The 23,506-nt window shown below is 38.3% G+C and overlaps 2 protein-coding genes across 3 annotated transcripts in view; one reads left to right on the plus strand and one right to left on the minus strand.

Moving 5' to 3' along the window:
• Nucleotides 1-457: 457 nt before the first annotated feature.
• On the minus strand, nucleotides 458-8,061 carry LOC145481190 (ciliogenesis and planar polarity effector 2-like). Of its 2 annotated transcripts, XR_014048594.1 has the most exons (10): nucleotides 7,893-8,061; nucleotides 6,730-6,852; nucleotides 6,326-6,390; nucleotides 5,681-5,770; nucleotides 4,897-4,949; nucleotides 4,460-4,487; nucleotides 3,629-3,684; nucleotides 2,508-2,655; nucleotides 1,419-2,290; nucleotides 458-1,377 (listed from the first exon to the last, which is right to left on the minus strand). XR_014048594.1 is itself a non-coding variant. In XM_081459618.1 (9 exons), exons 1-9 carry the CDS (start codon nucleotides 8,002-8,004, stop codon nucleotides 2,153-2,155), a joined length of 813 nt encoding a protein of 270 aa, XP_081315744.1. In that variant the 5' UTR covers nucleotides 8,005-8,061; the 3' UTR covers nucleotides 458-2,152. The 2 variants fall into 2 exon arrangements, 1 of the variants encoding a protein (XP_081315744.1); XM_081459618.1 differs by having other exon boundaries at nucleotides 458-2,290.
• Nucleotides 8,062-8,183: 122 nt separating this feature from the next.
• LOC145481155 (centrosomal protein of 104 kDa-like) overlaps nucleotides 8,184-23,506 on the plus strand; it is a 30,638-nt gene continuing 15,315 nt past the window's right edge. Inside the window, exons 1-16 of the mRNA XM_081459575.1 lie at nucleotides 8,184-8,387; nucleotides 10,142-10,242; nucleotides 11,245-11,282; nucleotides 12,003-12,094; nucleotides 12,693-12,774; nucleotides 13,091-13,130; nucleotides 13,549-13,647; nucleotides 13,922-13,993; nucleotides 14,492-14,571; nucleotides 15,052-15,100; nucleotides 15,287-15,347; nucleotides 16,564-16,619; nucleotides 18,559-18,642; nucleotides 19,665-19,736; nucleotides 20,714-20,747; nucleotides 21,035-21,198. Coding sequence (XP_081315701.1) covers nucleotides 10,168-10,242; nucleotides 11,245-11,282; nucleotides 12,003-12,094; nucleotides 12,693-12,774; nucleotides 13,091-13,130; nucleotides 13,549-13,647; nucleotides 13,922-13,993; nucleotides 14,492-14,571; nucleotides 15,052-15,100; nucleotides 15,287-15,347; nucleotides 16,564-16,619; nucleotides 18,559-18,642; nucleotides 19,665-19,736; nucleotides 20,714-20,747; nucleotides 21,035-21,198 — 1,098 coding nt within the window. The 5' untranslated portion in view covers nucleotides 8,184-8,387; nucleotides 10,142-10,167. The remainder of the gene's footprint in view (nucleotides 8,388-10,141; nucleotides 10,243-11,244; nucleotides 11,283-12,002; nucleotides 12,095-12,692; nucleotides 12,775-13,090; nucleotides 13,131-13,548; nucleotides 13,648-13,921; nucleotides 13,994-14,491; nucleotides 14,572-15,051; nucleotides 15,101-15,286; nucleotides 15,348-16,563; nucleotides 16,620-18,558; nucleotides 18,643-19,664; nucleotides 19,737-20,713; nucleotides 20,748-21,034; nucleotides 21,199-23,506) is intronic.

Below are 23,506 nucleotides of genomic sequence, written 5' to 3' on the forward strand. Positions count from 1 at the left end.
TAGAGCGGTTTTCAGTTGAGTGATGTAAAACCAAACCAGGCCAATTACTTCCCAATCAGCCAGTGTCAAACCAAAACCAAAACTAAAGTAATTGCTTGATTACTTTCGACACTCGACTGAAAACTGCTCTAACAAGTCATCTTTGCAGCCGCAATCCAGACTCGCCCTGGGGACGAGGTTGACGCACCGTGTGCTTTTATCACGTGACAATTTTATTAGGTTCGCGATTGTTCTTGAGAATCGTAACTCTTCGACTACTTTTACGCGAATTTGCCGAAAACGGCACTCTCTTAGCACGACTGAATTTAACTTGCAAAGAGGCCTCTTTAACACTCAACCTCCTCGCAATGACGGTCAAAAATGCCATTTTGAAAAAAAATAGCAACTCAATTTCTTTTATTTGACGTGGAACACTTAAACAGTTAGAACAATACAAAAGTGAGAGGTTAAGGGTTAAACACAGCTTTGTTACAGTTTTCCATTTCGTATTTATTTAAAGATAACTTACATAGAATTCAAAGAGTAACGTAACGAGTAATCATTTCGAGAAACGTAGCCTTGATGTTTCAAGTTTATCTTTCTTCATGCGTGCCAAATTTTATGAGTACCTCTTTATGTTTTTCTACCAAAGTAGACTATTATCGAGAGGTTTACTTCCACACAGAGGTTATTTAATGTATCAAAACATACGGCTAAAGTTACCCCGACATGGCACCCTTAGGGTGCTTTTAAGGTGTGCGCAATATTAAAGAGAATGACTGCAGGCTAACGTTAAGAATGGACGGCGAAATCAAAAACGAGGACAATGGTCCTTCAGCTAAATTTACAGCAATTACCTCGCTTATTCTTTGTCTGCTTTTCTATTCACTCGTTACAGTTATGCCCAGCTAGAGATATCACTGACGCAACCCAAAGCGGCTGCTTGTAGTTCGAAATATTTTGTAAACTAATGGCTTAAGTTATTAAAAAAAGAGTGTGTTGTATATATTTAAAAGCGACAATTTTCAGACAAATTGTTGTGTAATATATAAACTGGAACTAACTAGAGACTTATTTATATAATGAAGTTTAAAATAAAAACTTTTACTGAACATTTATATCCATCGTATGGGTTTTGTTTTTGCTTAATTGCGCGTTGGTTACAGTTTTGAGTCGCACTTTTTTGTAGGAAAAATTTAAACGACTTCTTTGATGTTTGGCATCGTACATGACGAGTGTTTGGATTTTAACCAAGGTGTATTTATTTTGTCGTGGGAGTAAAACCGTTGGAGACGTCAGTATATTTTGAAATACTTAAACAAAAAAATTCCCGTAATTTTGAAATCCGGCGATAGATATTTTTCCTCATTTCATCAAACTAGGCCTCAAGTTTAGTATCTCCAAGTTTTACGACAATCATTGCTACACAAACTGGCTACAGAAATTGCCTGCTAAATTTACTCTGAAAGTGGTACGTAAATGCATTTGTCAGTGTTAGCTGACGGACAAACTGCAGACGAGTGTAGTCATACTATCTCCATTTTGAAGGCTGATACTACCAGAAGATTTAGGGGGTGTTTTTGTCGCACCGGCGCGCGAGTTCCATACCGTGGCCGGGATGACTACATGATTTCGTATCGACACGTTTTCCTCATCATATGTCCAACGAGTCTTATGCTATACCATCGCCATTGTAAAAGTCAAGGAAGGTGACCCTGAATCAAAGTTCGAGGGTTGCTAGGTTGTAGCTTTTCTTGTGTACTGAGTAAGCCATTCAGTAGGTTCTTTTGTTAAACTCGGCGGCAGCAAATACGATGGAAAATCAAAACCACTCGCCCACTTGCCACCAATCTGTATTTTCCCGCGCTTGCCGTAGATTTACGTATTTTTTCGCTCTTGGCGACCGTTGCATATTTTCAACGTGGTATATATCGTGAAAAACGAAAAGACCATCCGCCGGGTCCCTCGCTAGTTCCACATGCGGTCATGAAGCAACACAACTACATCGCTGTGACATGGTCGACGAAAAACAGCTGTAGTCCGTTTACTCAGCGTTTTGAACCTCAAAGCACTAATTCTGTTCTTTATAATAACTTGCACTCGAAACAAAGCTTGTGTCACCATCTATCCCGTAGTGTAGTGTTACAAACGAAGCAGTTCTGGGTATCACAAGTCAAATATAAATCTTGAACTCCGCAGAGGACCGTGATCCAGTAGAATGTCGAGTGACTCGTCGTGCACCCGAAGCTACGGTCACCTGATCTCGTTGCCATAGCAGCTCGGCCAAAGAGTTGAGAAAGTGCGCGACTTCCTATGAAAGGAATCTCTTTTAATGAGCGAGTCAATTACATTGATTAACATGGTTTGCTCATGGTTTAGGCGGGTTGTTCAAAGCCCGATTAATCTAACCTAGGATTAACGAGAATTCTGATTTTAGTTTTATAACGTTTCGGGGAGGTTTTTTTTTTGACCTTCAGACTAGTTTGACAACAGCACAGACAGTGGCTACTTGTAATATTCACACTTACAATTACCCCTGCTCGACCGTCCAAACTTCGACCATCAGCTAGTCGTTTTCCGGTGACATTGGCAATTCTTAGAACAGGAACTTGCCACTGCTCTTCAAATTCTCGTATTTCTTGCTCCGTGAAATCGCTGTTCAAGATTTGATCAAGTCTGTTTCAAGTTAAGGTCACAGTCAAGCAAAAGATAAAAAATAAAAAATCGGGACAAGCGGCCTTGACAATACGTTCACCTTGCCTAGTCCAGTCACACGTTACAAGTTCATGACGGAGCGTCCACCAGGGCAATGACGTGGGTGTCAAATTACAGGTGTCCAATTACGACTTGTTGTAATTGGATAGCTTTAATTCAATACCTCCGTCATTCCCACGACAAAAGACTTTTTTGATTTCGAAATTTGTGATTGATTTGATTAATTGCATATCTCTCAGTCACTGTACTACGCGCGCCGTGATTTGTCAATTTAGCGGGCTGTACGCTACTGTACGGCCCGCTAAAATCTGAATCTGTTTCATGATTCATCACCACGTATTTTAACTTTTACAGCAAGTAAACGTTTTAAACTCTCTATTACTTTAAATTGTGTATTTAAACGTGCTTACGACTTAACAACGATTTCAAATTGAATCGTTTTGCTTTCGAGGTGCGTCAGAAATTTGAAGCAGTTCCGCGTGAATAGAAATCGTTCCCGAACCCGTCAGACACACAGTAGAGATATAATAAATATCTTACTATCCTCGTTTTCTCGGTCCGTACTATTTCTTATGGATCCTCGTTTTTTCCCCTTCGATTTATCGCCCACGCGTTTCGCGCTTGGGCCATAAATCGAAAGAGAAAAAACGAGGATCCGTAACTCACAGTGTACAGTACCAACCTCGAACTCTGTTAGTAAGAGTACTTATTGACTGGACCTCGTGTCGTACAATTCAGGGAGAAATCGTGCTCATAATTTCAACTTCGCCTCGCGCTGCCCGCTCGTCCGATTAAGAAATTTCTCGCCCGACTACTCCCTGAATTGTACTCAACTAGCTTCAGTTACTATTGCTGATAGTCCACGTTTTATCAAACTAAGACTTGGGGGCAGTAAGAAACATCCACTTGGCATTTACTTATCATAAAAGGATACCTAGTGGCCACAGCTATTTGCAAGATTTTGTCCTCTTGATCCAAAACACGGTTCATCTGAAGAGAAAGATTTGATTCTAACGGCCCTACCTTCTTTGATTCTCAGTTAATATGTTTTTTTAACTTGCAACTGGATTTGTAATAATGACCTTGAGATCAAATTATGCATTATTGTACCATGTTATACCTCTGAGCTTATTGACTGAGTGGGAAGACTGGATTGGGAAAGGCAATGGCTTGAGTTCAATTCACAGAGATCAGACAAAAAGCAAGCCTGGGGGAGGGGGATTCCCCATGTTAAGAGGACGAGGAAGCTTGTCTTACCTTTGAAGGATTAAAAAAAGTGAATTTAGTAACTGATAGGATGTTCATCCTCAAAACATCCCACAACAGGAGCTTTCATGATACATTTAAGGGTACTGAGCCAAAAATGTCAGTGTCAGTTAGCAGTGATGTGTTGCACTTTTTAGGGGTGAAAAGAAATTCAGGTCATGCTCACAAAACAGGATACCCCTTAGGGGTTCTTTTCAAAATTTCAGACAAGCACCTCTGCCCTTTTTATATGGGAGTCCACTCCTGGGGAAGCAAGGTCTGTGCAATACAAAGTGCTAAAAATCTTTACCCCACCCACATAAACTCATAGTAATGTTCTCTAGTGGATTGCACCTGCAAGCTTAACATAACAAATGCATTTAATTTTTAGCATTCAACTTCAGGACATCGCATTTCTTGAATGCTGTTTAGCATAAGCACAATTCCTGAAAACTAGAAATTTTCACTCTATTCCGTATATTGCATAGTAGTGAATAATATTAAATGTTATTTACTGTACCTGATTGGGTAAGTCATCAAAACTTCCTCTGTGGAGAACCAATTGAAATAAAATGAACTAACTTTGTAACAAGTAAAATGAGAATAAAAAGTATAATCCAAATTTTGTTTTAATAATTATATAATTGTAAAATCTAGTATGTAATCTCAATGTTAAAGTACTGTAGTTATAAAGTAATTTTTTTAAAAATTTACTCAGTTGGCAATTAAAATCAAAGGTAAGTTTACTTACTACTTACATGTGCCCTTCCAGGCCTTAAATGGGTTTCATATTGGTGTGTTTATTGACAATGGGTGCGTTAACAAATGCCTGTGACTCAGTTTACTAATTTTACAAACACACAAATACAGGGGGAGACACAGCTTATTATAGTTCAGTTGCTCAGTCTAGCTGGTTCTAAGCAATACACAATGTAGGTTGAAATCTCATTACTGTACCTGTCAGTGAAAGAGAACAAAAAAAGTGCTGCATCAGCTTTTTCTTTCAGAGCCTATGGTCAGGAGCAATAAATAAGAACTATTTCATACAAGTAACTCTAATACCCAAGTTTTGATCACTTTGTTTCACATTGGACTAGTACAGTAGTTATAATTATCTGACAATATGTATCATCACCAATGCTAATGTGCAGAGGGGAAAAAACATATGTAAATCTAACAAAGATATGTACTGCAACAATGCAAAGTAAGTTATTAAATGGAATTAGGAAATACTAAAAAAAGTTTCATATTAGTGCCAATTAATATTATAGTTAAAGCAGCTCAGTCATGGTATTTTGGGTTATTTTGTTGAGGCACAAAATTACAGTCTTTAAATTGAAAAAAAAAACCTAGAGATAGTAGTTTACTAAGATAGAAAAACACTAAAGAGATAATAATAAACCATAAAGGAACAAGGATGGTTAAGGATGGCAAAGATTAACACAGATCACAAACGACAAACTTCAAAAACCTGGGCTAAACTTTTCAAGATGTGTAAATGGCGACATAGCTTTTTTAATTCACTAATCAATAATAATAAATTATTTGTTTACGTAACATGCCCTTGTCAACTGTCTCACAATAGCGGATCTCTCTGCCATAAGTCTAATGTTAATACAGAATAGAGTGTTAATGATAATTCTTTCACCTAGCTTACTAATCTGCAAATAAAATAAACCACTCTGTAATGCATGGTATTTTTTAATTATTATTAACTGGTATTGATTAAACTGTTCCTTACCGGTAGCAGATGATCATATTTTCTGATGGCATGTTCTCCGCAATCCCACAACTGAAACTTGAACATCACAACTTTCTGATTCTCTTTCAGCTAAAAAAAACAGCAAATGCAGATCTCAGAAAATAAGGATGATTGAGTGGAAGAACTAATTTCATTTATAATTAGGTATTATAATTATAATAATTATTATGAAGAATAAAATGCATTTATTACATGCTTATTGCCTGAGTTAGGTCACAACGGAAAGGAAGGTATTTGATTGACAGCCAATTTTTTGCTGTCTGCCCAACCAAACTCGATCAGCCAATAAATATTTTATCCTATCATCAGATCTCTTCGTGAATGTTCTGAATTGCACAACCTACTTGTAACTGAATTGCTGACATTTATGCGACTTGACAGTATACACATGTCAGTTCACATCGTGTTTGTCTTAAGAACTGTGCCAGCTGGCCTGTACTGTGGTATGATAAACTGTAAAATACTGTGAATGTCTCTTAATGAGGTGTACATGTAGTTTCTTCCTGGGAGAGTGGAATTTTGAACCTTCTCCCTAGCTCAATCACTTCTGCTACAAACAATGAAAATAAAATAATGCTTCTTACTGTGTAAGCAGCTTATATGTGCAGTTTGTGACTAACTCACCTTTGCAGGCCAGTATACTACCGATGTTTGTATACCTGGGGTTTCCACATGAAAGCTGGGAATTTCTATATCCAAAACATAACAAATGGGTAAGAAACACTGCATAACCTCTGTCTAGTCAGGCTCTTAGCATTAATTTCTGAACTATAATTTTAGAGTGAACCCATTGAAACTCTTGGGTGGGGAAGAACACTGTAAGTTAAGTCTTGCCAAGAACACAGCACAATGATCCCAGCCAGTCTTGAACCCAGACCTACAGTGAATACATTTTTAGATCAAGCATCTTACCGATAACTACCTGGTCACAAGAACACATATAATTGTTTCTGTGACTTAAAAATCCTTGATTGCGGGAGGAATGATAATAATCAGACATATTCATCAAGTACAAGATTACACTGTACCTTGCCCTAACAGTTTTGCCACAGTACTAGTCTTTCCAACAGCTGGTTTTCCAGTTAAAAAAATCTTGTAGGATACAGTTTCTACAGCAAGCTGTGGTGGTAAACTTGGTGCTTCAAGTAATCCTGGAAATCAATGAATCAATAATAGCTTAATAAATTCAAGATCAAAATAATGTCGCTAAAAGTACAAGTTCACAACTGTTCAAAAAGTTGTAACATACATGTACATGTGTATAGTGAGTCATGAAAACAAAATACACTTACACATGAGCATAGCTTATCATTTTAGAGAATAAATCAAACCCACAACCTTTGGATTAGATTACTGTAGGTTGTGGCTGTAAATCCTGCATAGTTCATAGAATTTTTCTTTACGTTATGAGGTCCCCCCAATTTGTTTCTTGGACTAACACTTGATGGGAAATACTTGCTTGGACGATTTCCAGCACTTCAAATTACTCTTGTCTGAGTTAATTGTCTTTTTTCCACTTCTGTTAATCAGTACCATGTGGCAGAACATTTGTAATTGTGTCTTTCAAAGCTTTCAAAATATTGCACCCTGTGCTGTACATACACCGTGGATATGAAAAAAATATCCAAACCCCACAGATTGCTATATGCAACTTATATTAATTACAGTGGACTCATTTGGTTGGCATGTGGTCAAATAAGATTTTATCATGTGTACATGGAATTTAGGGACAAACTTGCACAAACAGGTGACTTACTCGGCATATTTCTCCTCGTCACCAAGAAAACCAACCTAATCCTATTGGCAATACCAATCAAAAGTCCGCGATCTTATTGGTTGACCTTTAAAATGAGAACTCTGCACGTTCTCAAAAAAGTCAGATCCGGCATAGGTCATTATTTTTAGTGTTGACCAAGACGATCACGACCTCTGGAAACGACAATGCACAGTCCTAGGCTTGCATTTCTGCCACTAGTACTAGGTTTGACTTTTACGTATACACTGTACGCGCGCTCAGTCTCTGGATGCACTTGCAAAGCCGGAAGAACATTCCTGACGTTAGGATTTCCTCATATGCACCTCAAACAAATCATATGCTTCTCTTGTTATCTTCCAATCTTTGTAAGCTTACATATATAAGTTAAGACTTATCGCAGTAGTGCATCCACAGAAATATGGCTCACCGACTCACCGAACGTTTTTCTTCTGTTTCGATGCAGGATCCCTCCCAAAAACTCCCGTCCTTCCGGTGTTTCTTGCCAGTTGAACTGGATGATCGAGCCTCTTGGCATGAAACCCGCCATCGAAAAGGCAAAAATTGTCTACTTCTGTCACTTCGAAAGCTCTCTCGTTTCTGTTTTGACGGCCATGTTGGAATGTTACCACATGCCAAACAACTGTGAAACGCTGACAGAAAAGGAACATTGCTGGCTCTCAACTTTTCTCCATTCCAGGCTCCCTCCAAGGAAATGTGAATTCGCTCAGATGTCACAAACAGTCAAGGGAAAACAAATTGGTTCGAGGATTATAATTATATTGGAAGCAACAAACATAGAAAAAATGCTTTTGATAAAGTCATGGAAGACTGGAAAAGATGTGTGAATAGAGAACATGGTGTGTTGGATCTAAAACTTGCAAGTAGCGCGAGCTGTTTTTGCTTCGCGCCAAAATTTTGAAGTGTCTGCAGGTTGGTAGAGCCTTCTTGTGTTTGATTGTTTTCATGATTTTAGGAAAAGCAAACAAATATACTTATTGCAGAATGGGAACCAAAAGTATAAAGAAATTGTTTATGGATTGTTTTCCAGGCTTATTACCGGTAGATGAATTGCTTTTCTGGATTTGCCGAGTCGATCGATTTTTGCAAACTTTTCAAACGACGTTTTAATTTGGGTTTTGAGCGACTCACTGACCTTATTTCACAAAATACAGACGGATTACGATTACTCCGAAGCGAAAAACTCGTCGTTGCGAGAACCACCTGTAATTGCAGGGACAGATCTTTGAAAAACTTGTGAAATTGGATTATTGCAAGTTTTTCTTGTTCACCGACAGTAGTGAAACATACATATATTGGTCAGCTTACTAATGAATCATTTGCACGCAATCTGGAAGATTTCTTCACTGTCGAAAAAACACCATCTAGATAACCTGAGGAAGTGCTTTTCTTGAAATTATTAAATGCCCATCGATCTATAATTTTCTAGAAAATGAAAATTGCGTTTGTTTTGTTCATGTCACTCTTACAGGGCAATTTGTACCAATGGTAATTTTTCGTAATTGACATTCAATTCGATCTTCGTCGTGCGCAGTTTTATGGTGATTTTTCTGTGATTTTCGAATCTGCGCGAGTTGAAAACACGGATTAATTCCGTTTTCAAACAGATGCTGCATGTTTTTGTTTATATGCCTTAGTTACTTATTTATGAGCTTTAGTTTCAGATTGATTTCTGGTTTGCTGCCATGACCACTAAAAGACGTGGAAAGCATTTGCCTGTAAAACTCCTTACATGGCAAACAAAATTCAGGAATTATTAACATAATAAAGTCTTCTTTGATCTAAATTTCTCATTTTTGTAATTAAGATTATTTTATTTATGGGCTACATTGTTGCTGATCAAGATCTTGTCAGTTGACATGGGGACATGAATGAGGGTGCCACCCGGTGCTATGACACCTTTTGAACATGTAACATACATGTATGCTGGGACTAAAGGGACTCTTTTCAGTTGATTTTGCCACATTTAACTTGGTCAAAGCAGTACTAAATTAGGACTCTTTGCTGGTAAAATTTACACCAAATGCTCCTAGATTACCAAGAGGAACTCAGTTGTAAATAAGAGTGTATATGATAGTTAATTTTTTTAAATATGTTTTATGGAATCGACAGGAGATTGTGATATGGAAATAAAAAAGAGGGTATCTTTGTTTCCCTGTGTTTTAGCCATCTGAAAACATGAAATTTCACTTCCAGTTGGGTCAGAAACCGCAGGGGTTAGGACCTCAGACTAGTCAGGCTTTGTCTTCAAACAAGAATGTACATATATGTCAACATATTTTTTGAACCAAACTAATACAAACAAAAAAAAAGAAAAGAAAAGAAAAACTGAAATATACATGTACTTTTCTAGGAATTAGGCAATCGAAGCAATCAAGTGCAATTCCAATTTTGGTTCAAAATTCTTAACACTAATGAAAGATATTGACCAGCCATGGTAGTGATGTCCATCTACACATAGGAGCTAGCTAGGTGCTAAATGGTTGTCCTTCTTGGATGTCTCATCCACCACTTTGCAAAGCAGTTGTTAATGGCCAAGTAATTTGTATTATAAACTGATAAACTATTTGTGGTTTTCTCTAAGTACTGAGATTGCATTTATTAACTAGTGTATTACATGTAATCTGATAACTTAATAAATGCTCTTTATTAAATTGTTCTTGTAGAGGTAATTAAGAGAGAAGGAAACTTCATGCCAAGTAAAGTACCATTCCAAGTGGTTTACAGTTCCAGTGCTGATGATAACCACCGGGAGAAAGAACTAGAGGTAAAATGATTACAGTATTATTATAGTACACATGTACCTTGTAATCTTTAGTTAATTTTAGTCTAGACCTCTCAAGGCATGCCAAGATCACAAGTCATGAATTACTGACCCTTTGTGAAGTTTGAACTGGCCAATATCTCAGCTGGTAAAATTTGAGGAGCTTTATTCAATGCTTCACATGTAACAATGGGAGAGAATACTGCAGAAAAGTACTTCATGGTAAATTGTCAGAGCGTTTAATTCATAATTTCATCCTACACAAAATGCCTTCAGTTGACAGAACTTATAACTTACAGTTATGTCATCTGGTGCCAAAGTCTCCTTATCACACATACAGTCCTTTAATTCAATCTCCCATCATGGCCATATACTAAGTATACTATACACTTAATTACTGGTCCCATGGGAAACAGTGAGTTTTGTTTTCCTGAGAAGCTGGATGTTTCCCAAGATGAAGTCAAGAGAAACATTGAGATTTAATGGGAGACAAAACTAACCAAGGGACTATATATGTAGTAATTAAGTGTTTTGTTTATAGCTGTCCAGTTTACTGTATAGTAATAAAGCAAGGAGAAGTAAATATATATATATAAATATATATTTTTTTTATTGAAAGTATAACCTCTGGTTAGTGCGAGAGCAGTCAGCAATTGCATATTGTTGCCTGCTGGGGTGTTTAGCAATTGCCACCTGACCACAAATCAACCAATAAGAGTGCGCATTAGATTCAACTACAGTGTACAGTGTACAGTGTAGGCTCCAGCTTTATAATAAAAATAATACATGTATTCACGGCCCCCGTACTGCGATGGAGTGAAAGTCCAAGGGTTAAGGTATAGGAAGCCAGCCCTTGAAGACAGATTTTGTTAATATGAAGAGGACCCTGTGATACCTTTCATTCCCTTACCTGACATGTAGCTTCAGGACTCTTAGCTGCAAATCAGAGCTGAGGGCATTGACTGTGCACATTTTTAAAATTTGCTGGTTTTTCTTTTTTTTCAGTTGCACAGTCCCACAACCAAAGGATGGCAGTCTTCCAGGTATAACTCCCAGGGCGAATAAAAAAAATGTTGGATTCCTGCCTGCCCTTTGGACAAGCAACTCTTAAATTTTGCTTGTACTTCGCCAGTCCTAGTTTATTTTTTTGAAATTTAGTTGGCAGACAACTCGCCTGGGCCCTTTCCCATCGGGCAATTGGGAATGAAAAGTAACTTGCCTGGCAGGAAAATCTGCATGTACATGTACATGTTCCAGGTGACAGGATGGCCCTTTTTTCAAGCCCTGACTCTTAGTGAGCATTTTTGAGACAAGATGCTTTTAACATTTGCACTTATGTATATAAACAACAAACCTGTAGAGAATTAAATTGAGCATTTAGTGCCAGTTAGAGAGTCACTGTATTAGAACTAAGTGAAGGAATGGAGAGAGAAAAAAAATGACCAAAAATTTCCACAACAATTAAAAACGCACTCTATTATAAAGAGAAAACTACTATACATACAGGTGTACATTCATACATAACTTTATTTCCATTTGGATTTCAGTGTACATAGCATGGGAGTGCTAATATCTCTGAACAAAGAAACAATAAATTAACTAAAAATACTCTATGCTATCAAATGAATACATCTAGGTTAATAACTACATTGCTATCAATGAAATAATCAACAATCAACAATCTTCCAAACTATAATTTGGAAGACACCACTGATCACAGGTATACTCAAAGCAATGACTAGCAATGTCTTTGATATTGGCAGGTTCTGTCTTTATCCCCAAGAACTGGTGTTGTTGATGAAGGAACCTATACGGGTTAGGAAACTTCAGTTGCTGTCCCATCAGTTCATGATATGTAAGTGCTCTTTGTTGCTGGATTGTTTTATAACATTATTGGTCTCCCTTTAGTTACATATGTGGGAGGTGTGGTAGCCACATGGTTAGTGCGCTTGTCCCCGGATTAAGCAGTCCGGGTTTGAGCCCTGGCCGGGGACTCTTTGTTGTGTTCTTGGGCAAGACACTTTACTCTCACAGTGCCTCTCTCCACCCAGGAGTATAAATGGGTACCGGCGAATTGTTGGGGAAACTTAACAAATTGCGGGGGAGTGACCTGTGATGGACTAGCATCCCATCCAGGGGGAGTAGAAATACTCCTAGCCGCTTCATGCAACAGAAACTGGGAAGAAGCTCCAGCAGCTATGAGCCAGTCAGCTCCAAGGCCTCACTTTTAGTTACGTGTACTTGTCCCTGGGCTCCTGCTCCTACTCCTCCCTATCAGAATTTTCAATATACTCACCTTCTGTATATTTTTTCGAACTGGCCACTGATAAGTCTGGAAGGAAGTGCAATGCCTGCAGGCCATTATATTTGCCTGATTTTCATAGCACCCTGAGTCTGGTTAATACAGGTATGATTATCTCTAACTGTAAGATAAATTTGTAATCATTCTTCAGCCAGTAAAGTGGAGGTGTTAATCAGTAAAGTGCCTGCTGGACAGCCTCCTTCCTTACTAACGACAAAGTTTAAACGTCTGGGGTAAGTTTATGTACAAATTTGGGCAAATGTTATGTCTTGTTTTCACTGGTCACATAAACTTGTACCACTTGACTACAGAAGAAAAACTGGTTTGACTAGCCCTGATTTCTGTGTGACAGCGACTACACAACTGTCATGGATACAAAAATAATATAAAAGTAAAGAATGTACTGGTTATCTGTAATAATCTTGAATGGTTTTCAGAATATCTCTTGTTAACATGGAAAGAGACCCAAGTTAATACTGGGCACAGCTACATGTATCTTTCCTTTTTAATACTTTTCTGATATTGTCTCACATACTTTTCACTTCTCAGATATGTTGGACTCTCCGACAATGAAAACACAGACTTCAAGGTAGAGTGGATTTCTGAGTTTAGAATTTATAAGAGCTTGTTACAAATAACGTTGCTGCTGTGTGTATTAGTCATGTGCAGTATGTACAGGCCTAGTTAGTACTTTTATTAGAGAAACAGGTCAATTGCTAATTATTGGCAGTTTTTCAAATTTCTCGCTTGGAAGTGACTGCATCACAAAGTAAGGATTCCAAAATTTTGAGATTGGATCAAAAGCCTCTGAGACCCATGATATTCTATGCACAATTCGCTATCCTTAATTTGCTTTGTTAGGAAACATATACATGTATGGGGACGAGGAGAATCCATTTCTAAAGAAACAAAATTAATTTAAAACCTGTACAACTGCATTCTCTTAAAACTCAGAGCATCATGTGTTTAGATATAGCACAATTAATTTATTTTACACTGTCCTCCAGGCTAGAGAACTGAAATCCATCCACCTTGATGCTGAAGGACATTTTGTAAAGCTTATCCTACACAAGAACCATGTTAACAAGTACAATATTTACAATCAGGTAAGCTGTCTTTAGCATTGATAATAAACAACGAAAAGCAGTGACGGCGAAGTCCTGCTTAGTAATATTTGCAGTCATTTTTTCAACATAATAATCTAGAAATACTTTGGTAGCTCTTCACGAGTTTAATTACTATTTATTACTAATGGTAAAGTAGAATGGAAATTCATGGCCATATGTACAAACAATTGTTTTGATTGTGCAAACATTCAAACCTTTCCTAGCTAGCCAGGTTTGAGTAGTAATCCACAGTGTAATGTGTCATCTGTTTTAGGTTGGCTTGGTTGCAGTGAATGTGATTGGAGACCGACTGAACACACCTTATGATCCACTTGATGCTGATCCAGTAAGTAGCAAGAAGCAAAGTTCGTGGTACAATTTTAAAATGGCAGGCCCAGGTTGTTCAAAAAGCGGATAAGGCTATCCACTGGATAAATCACTATCCAGTAGATAGCATGAATTGTTTTGTATATTTAACTTATCCACAGGACAGTGATTTATCTGGTGGATAGTGTCATCCACTCTTTGAACAAGTGGGCCCTTAAATGTCTAATAGGGTCATCAGCTTAGTCTGTAGTGTTTGCAAAATAGATTTCTGTATACGTGTACCTTTCACACAAAGTCCACTGTGTAAATGAGTATTTAATTCAAAGATGCTAGATTTTTTTAAGGGAGTAGCGCAAATTGTTTCAAAAGTAACTATTTTAAGAGATAGTGCAATATTTATAATTATAATAATGAGAAAAAGTCTTCATAAGGGATTTTGCTGTGAAACAGTGAATCCATGAGATAGATTAAACAAAGTCAATTAAATTTTGTAATAAACTTGTTGTTTTTTTGGCAGCTGAAGAATGTTGACAGTCTTGTGCAGGGTTACATGAACCCCAACTTAAACAATGCCCCTGTCTGGGGCAGAATAAACAAGTATGTTGAATACATTACGTAACTTTACAGACTGTACTTACTATGATTAGAGAGCAGAGAGCAGAGTTATTTCTGCAGTGCAACCCCAGATAAACAAACATCTGGTTCATAGCATAGCAGTTACAGCTCTATGTGACAAAGTATGTCGACCAAATGTTGCAGTTTTTACACTGAGGGTTTGTGGCTTTTATCAATGGCCTCCATTGCAGGCCTAAATGCGGAGGTACTGTACCTCCTCCCTCGTTTTATGTCGCAAGCTATGTATCAAATGACCTGAACATGCATTATTTTGAGTTTTGGATCCTATGGCCACCAACTTATTATTTAATAAACATAAGTATAAAAGATTGAAGAATTATTTAACTTCATAATAATAATTTAATTGTATCACTATTTTATCTGCAACAAATACAAGCATGTAGTTGTACCTTGATTTTATTGGTTGTTCATAACTAACTATATTCTTTTCTTTTTTTGCAGGCCTGATTACATCTCTCGTATGGATGATTTGGCCTTTGACATGTATCAGGTTTGAATATTTTTCAACTTAATACTCTTTTTTGCAGAAATTGATTTTGGTGTTAATTGTAAATATGTGATGATGTACAGGTACTTTGCCAATCAAAACTTCACCATTTGGTTAAATTTGATAACCTTGTTGTATTAATGTTTAACATTGTATCTACTGTAACAATGCTTATCATACTTCTTACAGGATCCTGAAACAGCAGCCTTGATTAGAAAACTAGATGACAGGAAAAGAGAAGCAGTACAACGTAAGCAATTGAGCCCTTGTGATTGTTTTTTGAATAATCAACATAATGATATTAAATATAATAAAATAATTATATAAATGGTAATAACTGCAGACAGTACTGTTTCGGCCTTCTGGGCCTCATCAGTGCAGTGCTGAAGACTGGGATGGAGGCTAAGCTTAAAAAGCCGCCCCAAATACTACACATGTGGTAGTATCTAAGCCATTACCAGAGTGCTCAAACTAGCGAGCTAGTGAGCATGCACAATTGCAACAGTAACGACTCATCCCAGTAGAGTGCTCAAACTGGACATGAAAGCAGAGCTTTGTATGCCAGCGAGCTATATCTAACTGCAGACAGTACTGTTTCGGCCTTCTGGGCCTCATCAGTGCAGTGCTGAAGACTGGGATGGAGGCTAAGCTTAAAAAGCCGCCCCAAATACTACACATGTGGTAGTATCTAAGCCATTACCAGAGTGCTCAAACTAGCGAGCTAGTGAGCATGCGCAATTGCAACAGTAACGACTCATCCCAGTAGAGTGCTCAAACTGGACATGAAAGCAGAGCTTTGTATGCCAGCGAGCTATATCTAACTGCAGACAGTACTGTTTCGGCCTTCTGGGCCTCATCAGTGCAGTGCTGAAGACTGGGATGGAGGCTAAGCTTAAAAAGCCGCCCCAAATACTACACATGTGGTAGTATCTAAGCCATTACCAGAGTGCTCAAACTAGCGAGCTAGTGAGCATGCGCAATTGCAACAGTAACGACTCATCCCAGTAGAGTGCTCAAACTGGACATGAAAGCAGAGCTTTGTATGCCAGCGAGCTATATCTAACTGCAGACAGTACTGTTTCGGCCTTCTGGGCCTCATCAGTGCAGTGCTGAAGACTGGGATGGAGGCTAAGCTTAAAAAGCCGCCCCAAATACTACACATGTGGTAGTATCTAAGCCATTACCAGAGTGCTCAAACTAGCGAGCTAGTGAGCATGCGCAATTGCAACAGTAACGACTCATCCCAGTAGAGTGCTCAAACTGGACATGAAAGCAGAGCTTTGAATGCCAGCGAGCTATATCTAACTGCATTATCTAACTGGTAATAAAAAGTATTCAGTTTCTTCACAATTTGTGGCTGAATTTCTTCATTGCATTTTCCCCTAATTTAATGTTTTCAGTTTTAGTGTTGCAATTATAACTAACTTGAAATGATAACCATTAACCACGACTATTTTGTTGAACAGAGGAAAGATACGACTATGCAAAGAAGCTGACAGCTGTCATTTCAGACTTGTACAAGGTAAGGACAACTCTAGTCAACAGTTAACAAGGGCATAAACCCTTAAAGATTCCAAAACATCTTATTGTATTCTTACTTTCAGAAATAGTAGGTTTAAATTGATTTCTTCAGATGTGTTCTGTAGTTTGTTATTTCTTGCAAGTGTTAATTTTACTTTTCATGCATTGTTACCAACTTTGTGTCACCCAGAAGTGGCAAGGCAGTGAAATGACAAGGAACTACAGTGCTGATTAATCATTATGTTTTAAACAATTACAATTGTAATTGTTTAAAACATAGTGATTAATCAGCACTGTAGTTCCTTGTCATTTGTTCTTGATGTTTCTGTGGTGGTAGTTGATAGCTAGGGCCATTAAGGCTAAATGAACTATCATTACTAACATAATTATTGAGAGCAAATAATCTAATTGTTTTAGTAGAATGCTCACTAGATTTCCATCAGATAAAACTATCTAATTATTTCTCTATGTATCAAAAGTAGTCTTAAACTTGACCCTTGAGCAAAATTATTGTGCGTGTGGTGAACTGCTGTTTGAAGCTTGCAGCTGTTTACATGCTCATGCTCAGATTACAAGGTTTTAAAGCTACACAACAGCCAATTTCCTTTCTTTAGTATTCCAGGGACAGTAATATAATTACGGTGCATTCCTTTGGGGTGATCAGGATCAGGATCAGTGATCCAAGATCACTCGGATCATGGTGCATCAAAGGAACCGATGAATCCATTCTAGTTATGGATTCATCGGTTCCTTGGATGCACAATGATCCAAGTGATCTTGGATCACTGATCCAGATCCAGATCACCCCAAACAGGGCTCGAAATTGCGACTCACTGGTTGCCAATGCGACCAAAATTTGAGCACTGGCGACTAGCGTTTTGTCCGATATCTAAAGAAAACCATGACACAACTTTTGTTTTTAAATCTTTATATTAGGAAATCAATCAGATATGGTACTGTAGCTAGTATACAACTCACCTTTCCGTTCCCAGTAAAATAATGTCTGAATATTACAAGATAATCGAAAAAAATTGAACGTATTTCGACATTTCGATACTGCGTTCTCGGCGTGCCATATTGTTTCGGTGGCTTTTTCCAAAACTGGGATCGTAGACGCACTTCAACACCATGTGCTTTTCATTTGCCATGCAAATGGCGGCAGGTACCAACCAGTTGAAGGAATTACGTGAGTTTTTATGCGCAGGGGAATGAAGATTCTGCCAAAAGGTTAATCCAAACTTTGAATCCTTCATCAGTTGTTGAATAAAATCCGCAAATATGCAAGGACCCATGTTTGTCTCAAAATGAAAACCACGGACTTAAAAGTATAACATTTTATGCTTCGCTTCATTTAAAATGACTATGGAGACAACCATCACCTACAGACCAGACACATATCACCTGAGAACAACGGTAGCTTTATAACTATGTATTACTCGTGTTGTTTCTAATTGTTTTCGCTCTTTGATTGTGACTTTTCTTGCATGCAAAGTAACATATAAAATCATGTTCTTGTGTGAGTTATATATAAAAAAAGTTGGCGACCAAAATTTACGATCTGGCGGCCAAAATTTTTCCGTTATTCGCCAGCTGGCTCCCAAACGAAAAAGTTAATTTCGAGCCCTGCCAAAGGAATGCACCCTTAGTTTCTACTTTTTCTTTGAAACATCAGAAAAACAAGACAATGTCACCATTATGTCGGCAACCTGCAGACATTGCTCACTAATGGTTGATAGTGTACAATAACTCAGCCATTCAGACTGCAGCATTTGCATTTTAGTATACATGAACTAATGGAGTTCTACTAATGAAACAAGTTCTATTGTTCAGCCTATATCTTTTGTTAATTAAAATTAAATGAACTATGATTCAACCCTTCAACTTATGAAATAAACCACTACTAGTTTATTAAGTGTAACACATGGTATTTTTTCTAACAGGTTGGTGAGAAGCTGGGACGATATGAAGTTGAGAAGAAAAAAGCTGTTGAATTGGAGGATTATGATCTAGCTATGGAGAAAAAAGTGAGTGAAACAATGTTTATTTCTCTTTGCCTTATTACAGGCTACGATAAGAAATACAAGTAGGTATAGTCTGCATATGAGCCTTAAGTGCCCCATCAGGCCAGCCCTTATCTCTGATTTCTGTAGCATGAAGCGACTAGAAGTATTTCTAATTCCTACTGGATGAGATCTGTGCTAGTCCATCACAGGGTTACCCCCAGCATTAAATTGTAACCGTGTACACTGTATACACCTGGGTGGAGAGAGGCATTGTAGTGAAAGTTATGTCCCCAGCCAGGGCTCAAACCTCAGACTGCTTGGACTGAAGTTGAGTGTAGCAACCGTGAGGCCACCAATCCGTGCACAGGAGGCAAAAGCTAGATCATGTGAGACTAAATTCTTCTAAACCATAACTGTAAAACAAGACAAAACATGTGTTGTATTTTACTGTAGAATTATTCAATGTGATGATTCCCTAAAGAGTAACATTAACATGTGGTGTATCCAGGCAAAATCTTTACCTAGTCAAACAGACTCTAAGAATAAAGTATGTTTTTAACTGGGGAGTCCACTAAAATTAATTTTTCTATGGTAACCTTCAGTTTGAAAAAATACAATATATCACTTACAATGACATTCATAGTTATTGTTTTGCTTGTGGTCAGTGTCTTTTTCAATATTGCATATCTATGCTCAGCATAGTTAATAAAGGGGGATGGTTATGAAGTCCGGCAAACATCAAAGGAGCAAACAAAGATGCCAAGATTTATGTTGGAAGGTCCACAACAGTGCACAATCTTTTGTTCTGTGTTCATACACTATGCATGAGTTATGTACGCAAAACATTTCTATTGGTTAGTTCCTCGGTCAGTAGTAAACAGCTGTTGTGTTTTGCGCATGATCAAGGTCAAAAAAGAGAGCAAAAACATACAACAAAGAACTTTGTTGAGTTTCATAACCATTCCCCTCTATTAACTATGTGCTCAGTATTGATAAATTCATTAGAATTCTGATTTATTTGTCTCTAATTGATATATTCACAGAAACAGAGTGATGAATTTCGTTTGTATGTCTATAAGCAGCTAGATATCCAAGAACTACTGGAACTGGATGGGGTATGTTTCCTGATGTTATTATTTGAAGTATAAGACATTCAAGGATATCCTTCGTCATTTAACATCCATGTACATGTACTTACTCAGGGCTCGCGAAAAACTTGAATTCCAGCTTGCCCTTGGGACAAGTTGCTCTCAAATTCTGCTTGCCCTGAGCAAGTCTTAGTGTGCTCTTTTAATGATTTAGTTGACAGATAACTTGATTGATCTCTTGCCCATCGGACAAGTGAGAATGAAAATTTACTTGCCCAGTAGGAAAATCTGCTTGTCCGGGACAATGAGACGGCACTTTTTTCGAGCCCTGCTTACTGATGTTTCAAAGTTGGTCGATAAAATTCTAGCCTGTGAACAGGCTCCGGCTGGAAGGGTCTGACCGCAGCTGGGAGGGCTGAGAAAGAACTGGCTGAGAGTTCCTCTCGTGTTCTCTTCTCCCCATTCTTGACTAGAGAGACTGTTGACAGGCTAGTGAAATTCTGATAATAGCTTTTCTGAGAGTTATCATTCTGGAATATGATATCTGTTTAGTCTCTAAACTGTACCCTCAGAGTAGAGTACCATGTCATAGTTACATCAATCTTCTATTTTGAAGTGATGATATGTACTAATGTATTTTAACTACTTTTGAGTTTAATCAAGTCACTTTTTGTCTTTATAACTTAATTGTGACAGCTGACATTTTTGCTTGACTGCAGATTCAGAGCAATGCAATTGGCTTAAAAACTTCCGCCAATTTTTCATCCAATCAGAAGTAATTTAACGAGAAGAAATTGTTCGCACGTGTTTTCCTGTGTTTCACATCAGCTACAGCTGTACATGTAATTACTTTGATTTCAGATTAGCTAACTGTCTCGTCTGTGTCCTTTGTGATTGACTAGAGCAATTACTTTCAATTGGTTATGTTTTCACGATACTCAAGTGAAAACCGCTCTATAGGTCTAGTACTTTAATACCCTTTTTATCTGTTTAATTCTCTCCAGAGACGAACACATGAGCATCGGCCAATAAACATAAGTAAGTTTCTCTTGACATAATATAAGTTCAGAATTTCCTGTAGATAAATATGTTAAACTAACATCGAGTGGGTAATGTTATACACCTATTTGGCAGCCTGGCAAATCATGCCGATAATTACAGGCCTGCCAATTGGCAAATCTCTCAGCTCACTCGGCTTTGTTGATAACCTAGCAAGTGGCGACAGCTTAGATGCTTTTGTTTTGTGTGTAATGTCATTGATATTAGCTTATTCCTTTGATTGACTTACCATGTGCCACTAAGCGTTTGTTATTGTTCACTTTTAGCTCCACCACCCCTCCCCCCTATAGTAAAAGATCAGAATAGACAAACCCCACTCATACGCCATCAGGAGGAAGAGAGAAGCACCCCACCTCCCCCTCCCCTGGCTGCAATAAAACAGCAACTTTCATCCAGAGAAGACACACCACCTGTTCTCTCGCCAAGGAGGGTACGTATGTCACTCACATGTCAGGTTAACTTTTCAATTCCCATGAGTGGTCAGTATTGAATGAGGATATTTGTCACAAGTTATGTCGTAAAATGACAAAAAGACTTTAATAGAGCTCTGTGACGGTATTTTGAGTTATTTTGGCCGCCATGTACAAAAGTACCTTTGAACTGAAGGAAACCTGAAAATAGGAGCTTACTAATAATATAGTTAAATGAAATTTAACATAGTTAACGACTAGGAGCTAGTCTGGTCAGTAGCGTTTTTATAGGCGGTTGTTAGTGTCTTGGCCGTCTGTGAGCGTTTGGTTAGCGTTTGGTGCGTTCTGTAGCGTTTGATATAGTTCAATGGAATTTTACATAGTGTATGACCAGGAGCTAGTCTGGTCGGTAGCGTTGTTGGTAGGCGTTTGTTAGTGCCTTGGCCATCTGTTAGCGTTTGGTGCGTTCTGTAACGTTTGCAGCAGTCATGGTCGTGAGAGACCTGGGGCTGACATTGTTCAGCGGTATTTTTGGTTAGTACATGTGTTGTCGTGCCATGTGCTCGCAGTGTGTTCATCGCTCTGTTAGTGGCGTTGTGGATTGAATTATAGTTTAGCGGTTCTCGGCGTTCCCTCCCTATCCCCCCACCCTCCCTCTTCTTCTTCTTCTTCCTGGGCGACTCACCTCCTTCAATTCTGAAGATTCTAGTGAGCATATAAATAAAAAAAAAACTACAAATTAAAATAAGGCTAAAATGCTATAATAAAAACTAAATAATAATAATAATAGCAATAATGATGATAATAATAATAATAATAATAATAATAATAATAATAATAATAATAATAATAATAATAAAGTCAAAGTCAACATCGTTTGGTTTGGCCTTGGTCAGGCGGCAGGCTTTTCTTGAAGGCCGTCAAGTTTGGTGCATTTACTGTTTCATTGGCCAGGCTGTTCCACTCTCGTATCGTTCTCGGGAAAAACGAGTACATGTGGTAGTCCGTCTTTGAGCGGGGAATTTTGTACGCATCTGAATTTACGTGCCGTGATCTCCTTTGAAGTGGAGTCATGAACTCTTGTGCGTCCATGGCTATCAAGCCTTTATGAATTTTATACATCATGCAGAGTCTAAGTGTCTGTCACCTAGTTTGGAGGGAAGTCCAGCCGAGCTCATATAGCATGTCCCCTACGCTAGATGTGTTGTTGTATCTGCCAAGAACAAATCTCGCTGCCCGACGTTGCACCATCGCGAGCTTATAGATGTTTTCCTGTGTGTAAGGATCCCAAACGGTGCAGGCATACTCGAGGGTAGGTCGGATCAATGTTTTATAGGCAGTGGACTTGAGTGCAGTAGAGTTAATCTTTGGATTCCTTTTCAGGAATCCAAGAGTTCTATTAGCTTTACTTGAGATGGTGTCGATGTGTTTGTTCCATCTCAGGTCTGATGCTATAGTAACTCCGAGGTATTTGGCTGAGTCAGCCGTTGCTAATGTCTTACCATGAAGAATATAGTCATTTTGTACCATAGCACGCTTGCGCCCTACTCTAAGCACTTCACACTTGTCTGGATGGAACTCCATTTTCCATAGGGTTTCCCATTCGGCTAATTTGTCTAGGTCTCTTTGGAGTACTTGGGTGTCACTGTCTGAGTGGATGGTCAGGTACACAATGGTGTCATCAGCAAATAGTCTAATGTTAGAGGCAAGGGATTCAGGTAGGTCATTTATATAAAAAAGGAATAAGCATGGACCCAAGACAGAACCTTGTGGTACACCAGAAAGTACTTCGGCGTCATCTGAAAATTCTCCTTCAAGTACAACTCTCTGTGTTCTGCCACTTAGGAAGGATTGGACCCATCTGTTTGTCCTACCACCAATTCCATAATACTTCAGCTTGGTAACAAGACGAGGATGGCTGACTTTGTCAAATGCCTTACTAAAGTCCATCACCAGGATATCCGTCTGGGATCCAGCATGCATAGTGTTAACTAGGTCGTTTACGAATCCCAAAAGCTGTGTTTCACACGATCTTCTATCGCTGAAGCCATGTTGTAGGGGGTACAGGATGTTGTGGTTATCGGCGTGCCGCATGATTGAGCTTGCTATGATATGCTCCATCAATTTGCTTGATATACACGTGAGGGAGATAGGCCTGTAGTTACTTGCATCATATTTAGAGCCCTTCTTATAGATAGGTGTGATGTTGGCACATTTCCAGTCGTCTGGGATTTCTCCGCTTTCATACGACTTCTTAAATATGATAGTAAGAATGGAGGCTACAGGTTCTGAGAGCTCCTTCATCACTCGAGGTGTTATACCATCCGG

Source organism: Orbicella franksi, chromosome 3 (genome assembly GCF_964199315.1).
Source record: "Orbicella franksi chromosome 3, jaOrbFran1.1, whole genome shotgun sequence".
NCBI classification, from domain to species: Eukaryota; Metazoa; Cnidaria; class Anthozoa; order Scleractinia; family Merulinidae; genus Orbicella; species Orbicella franksi.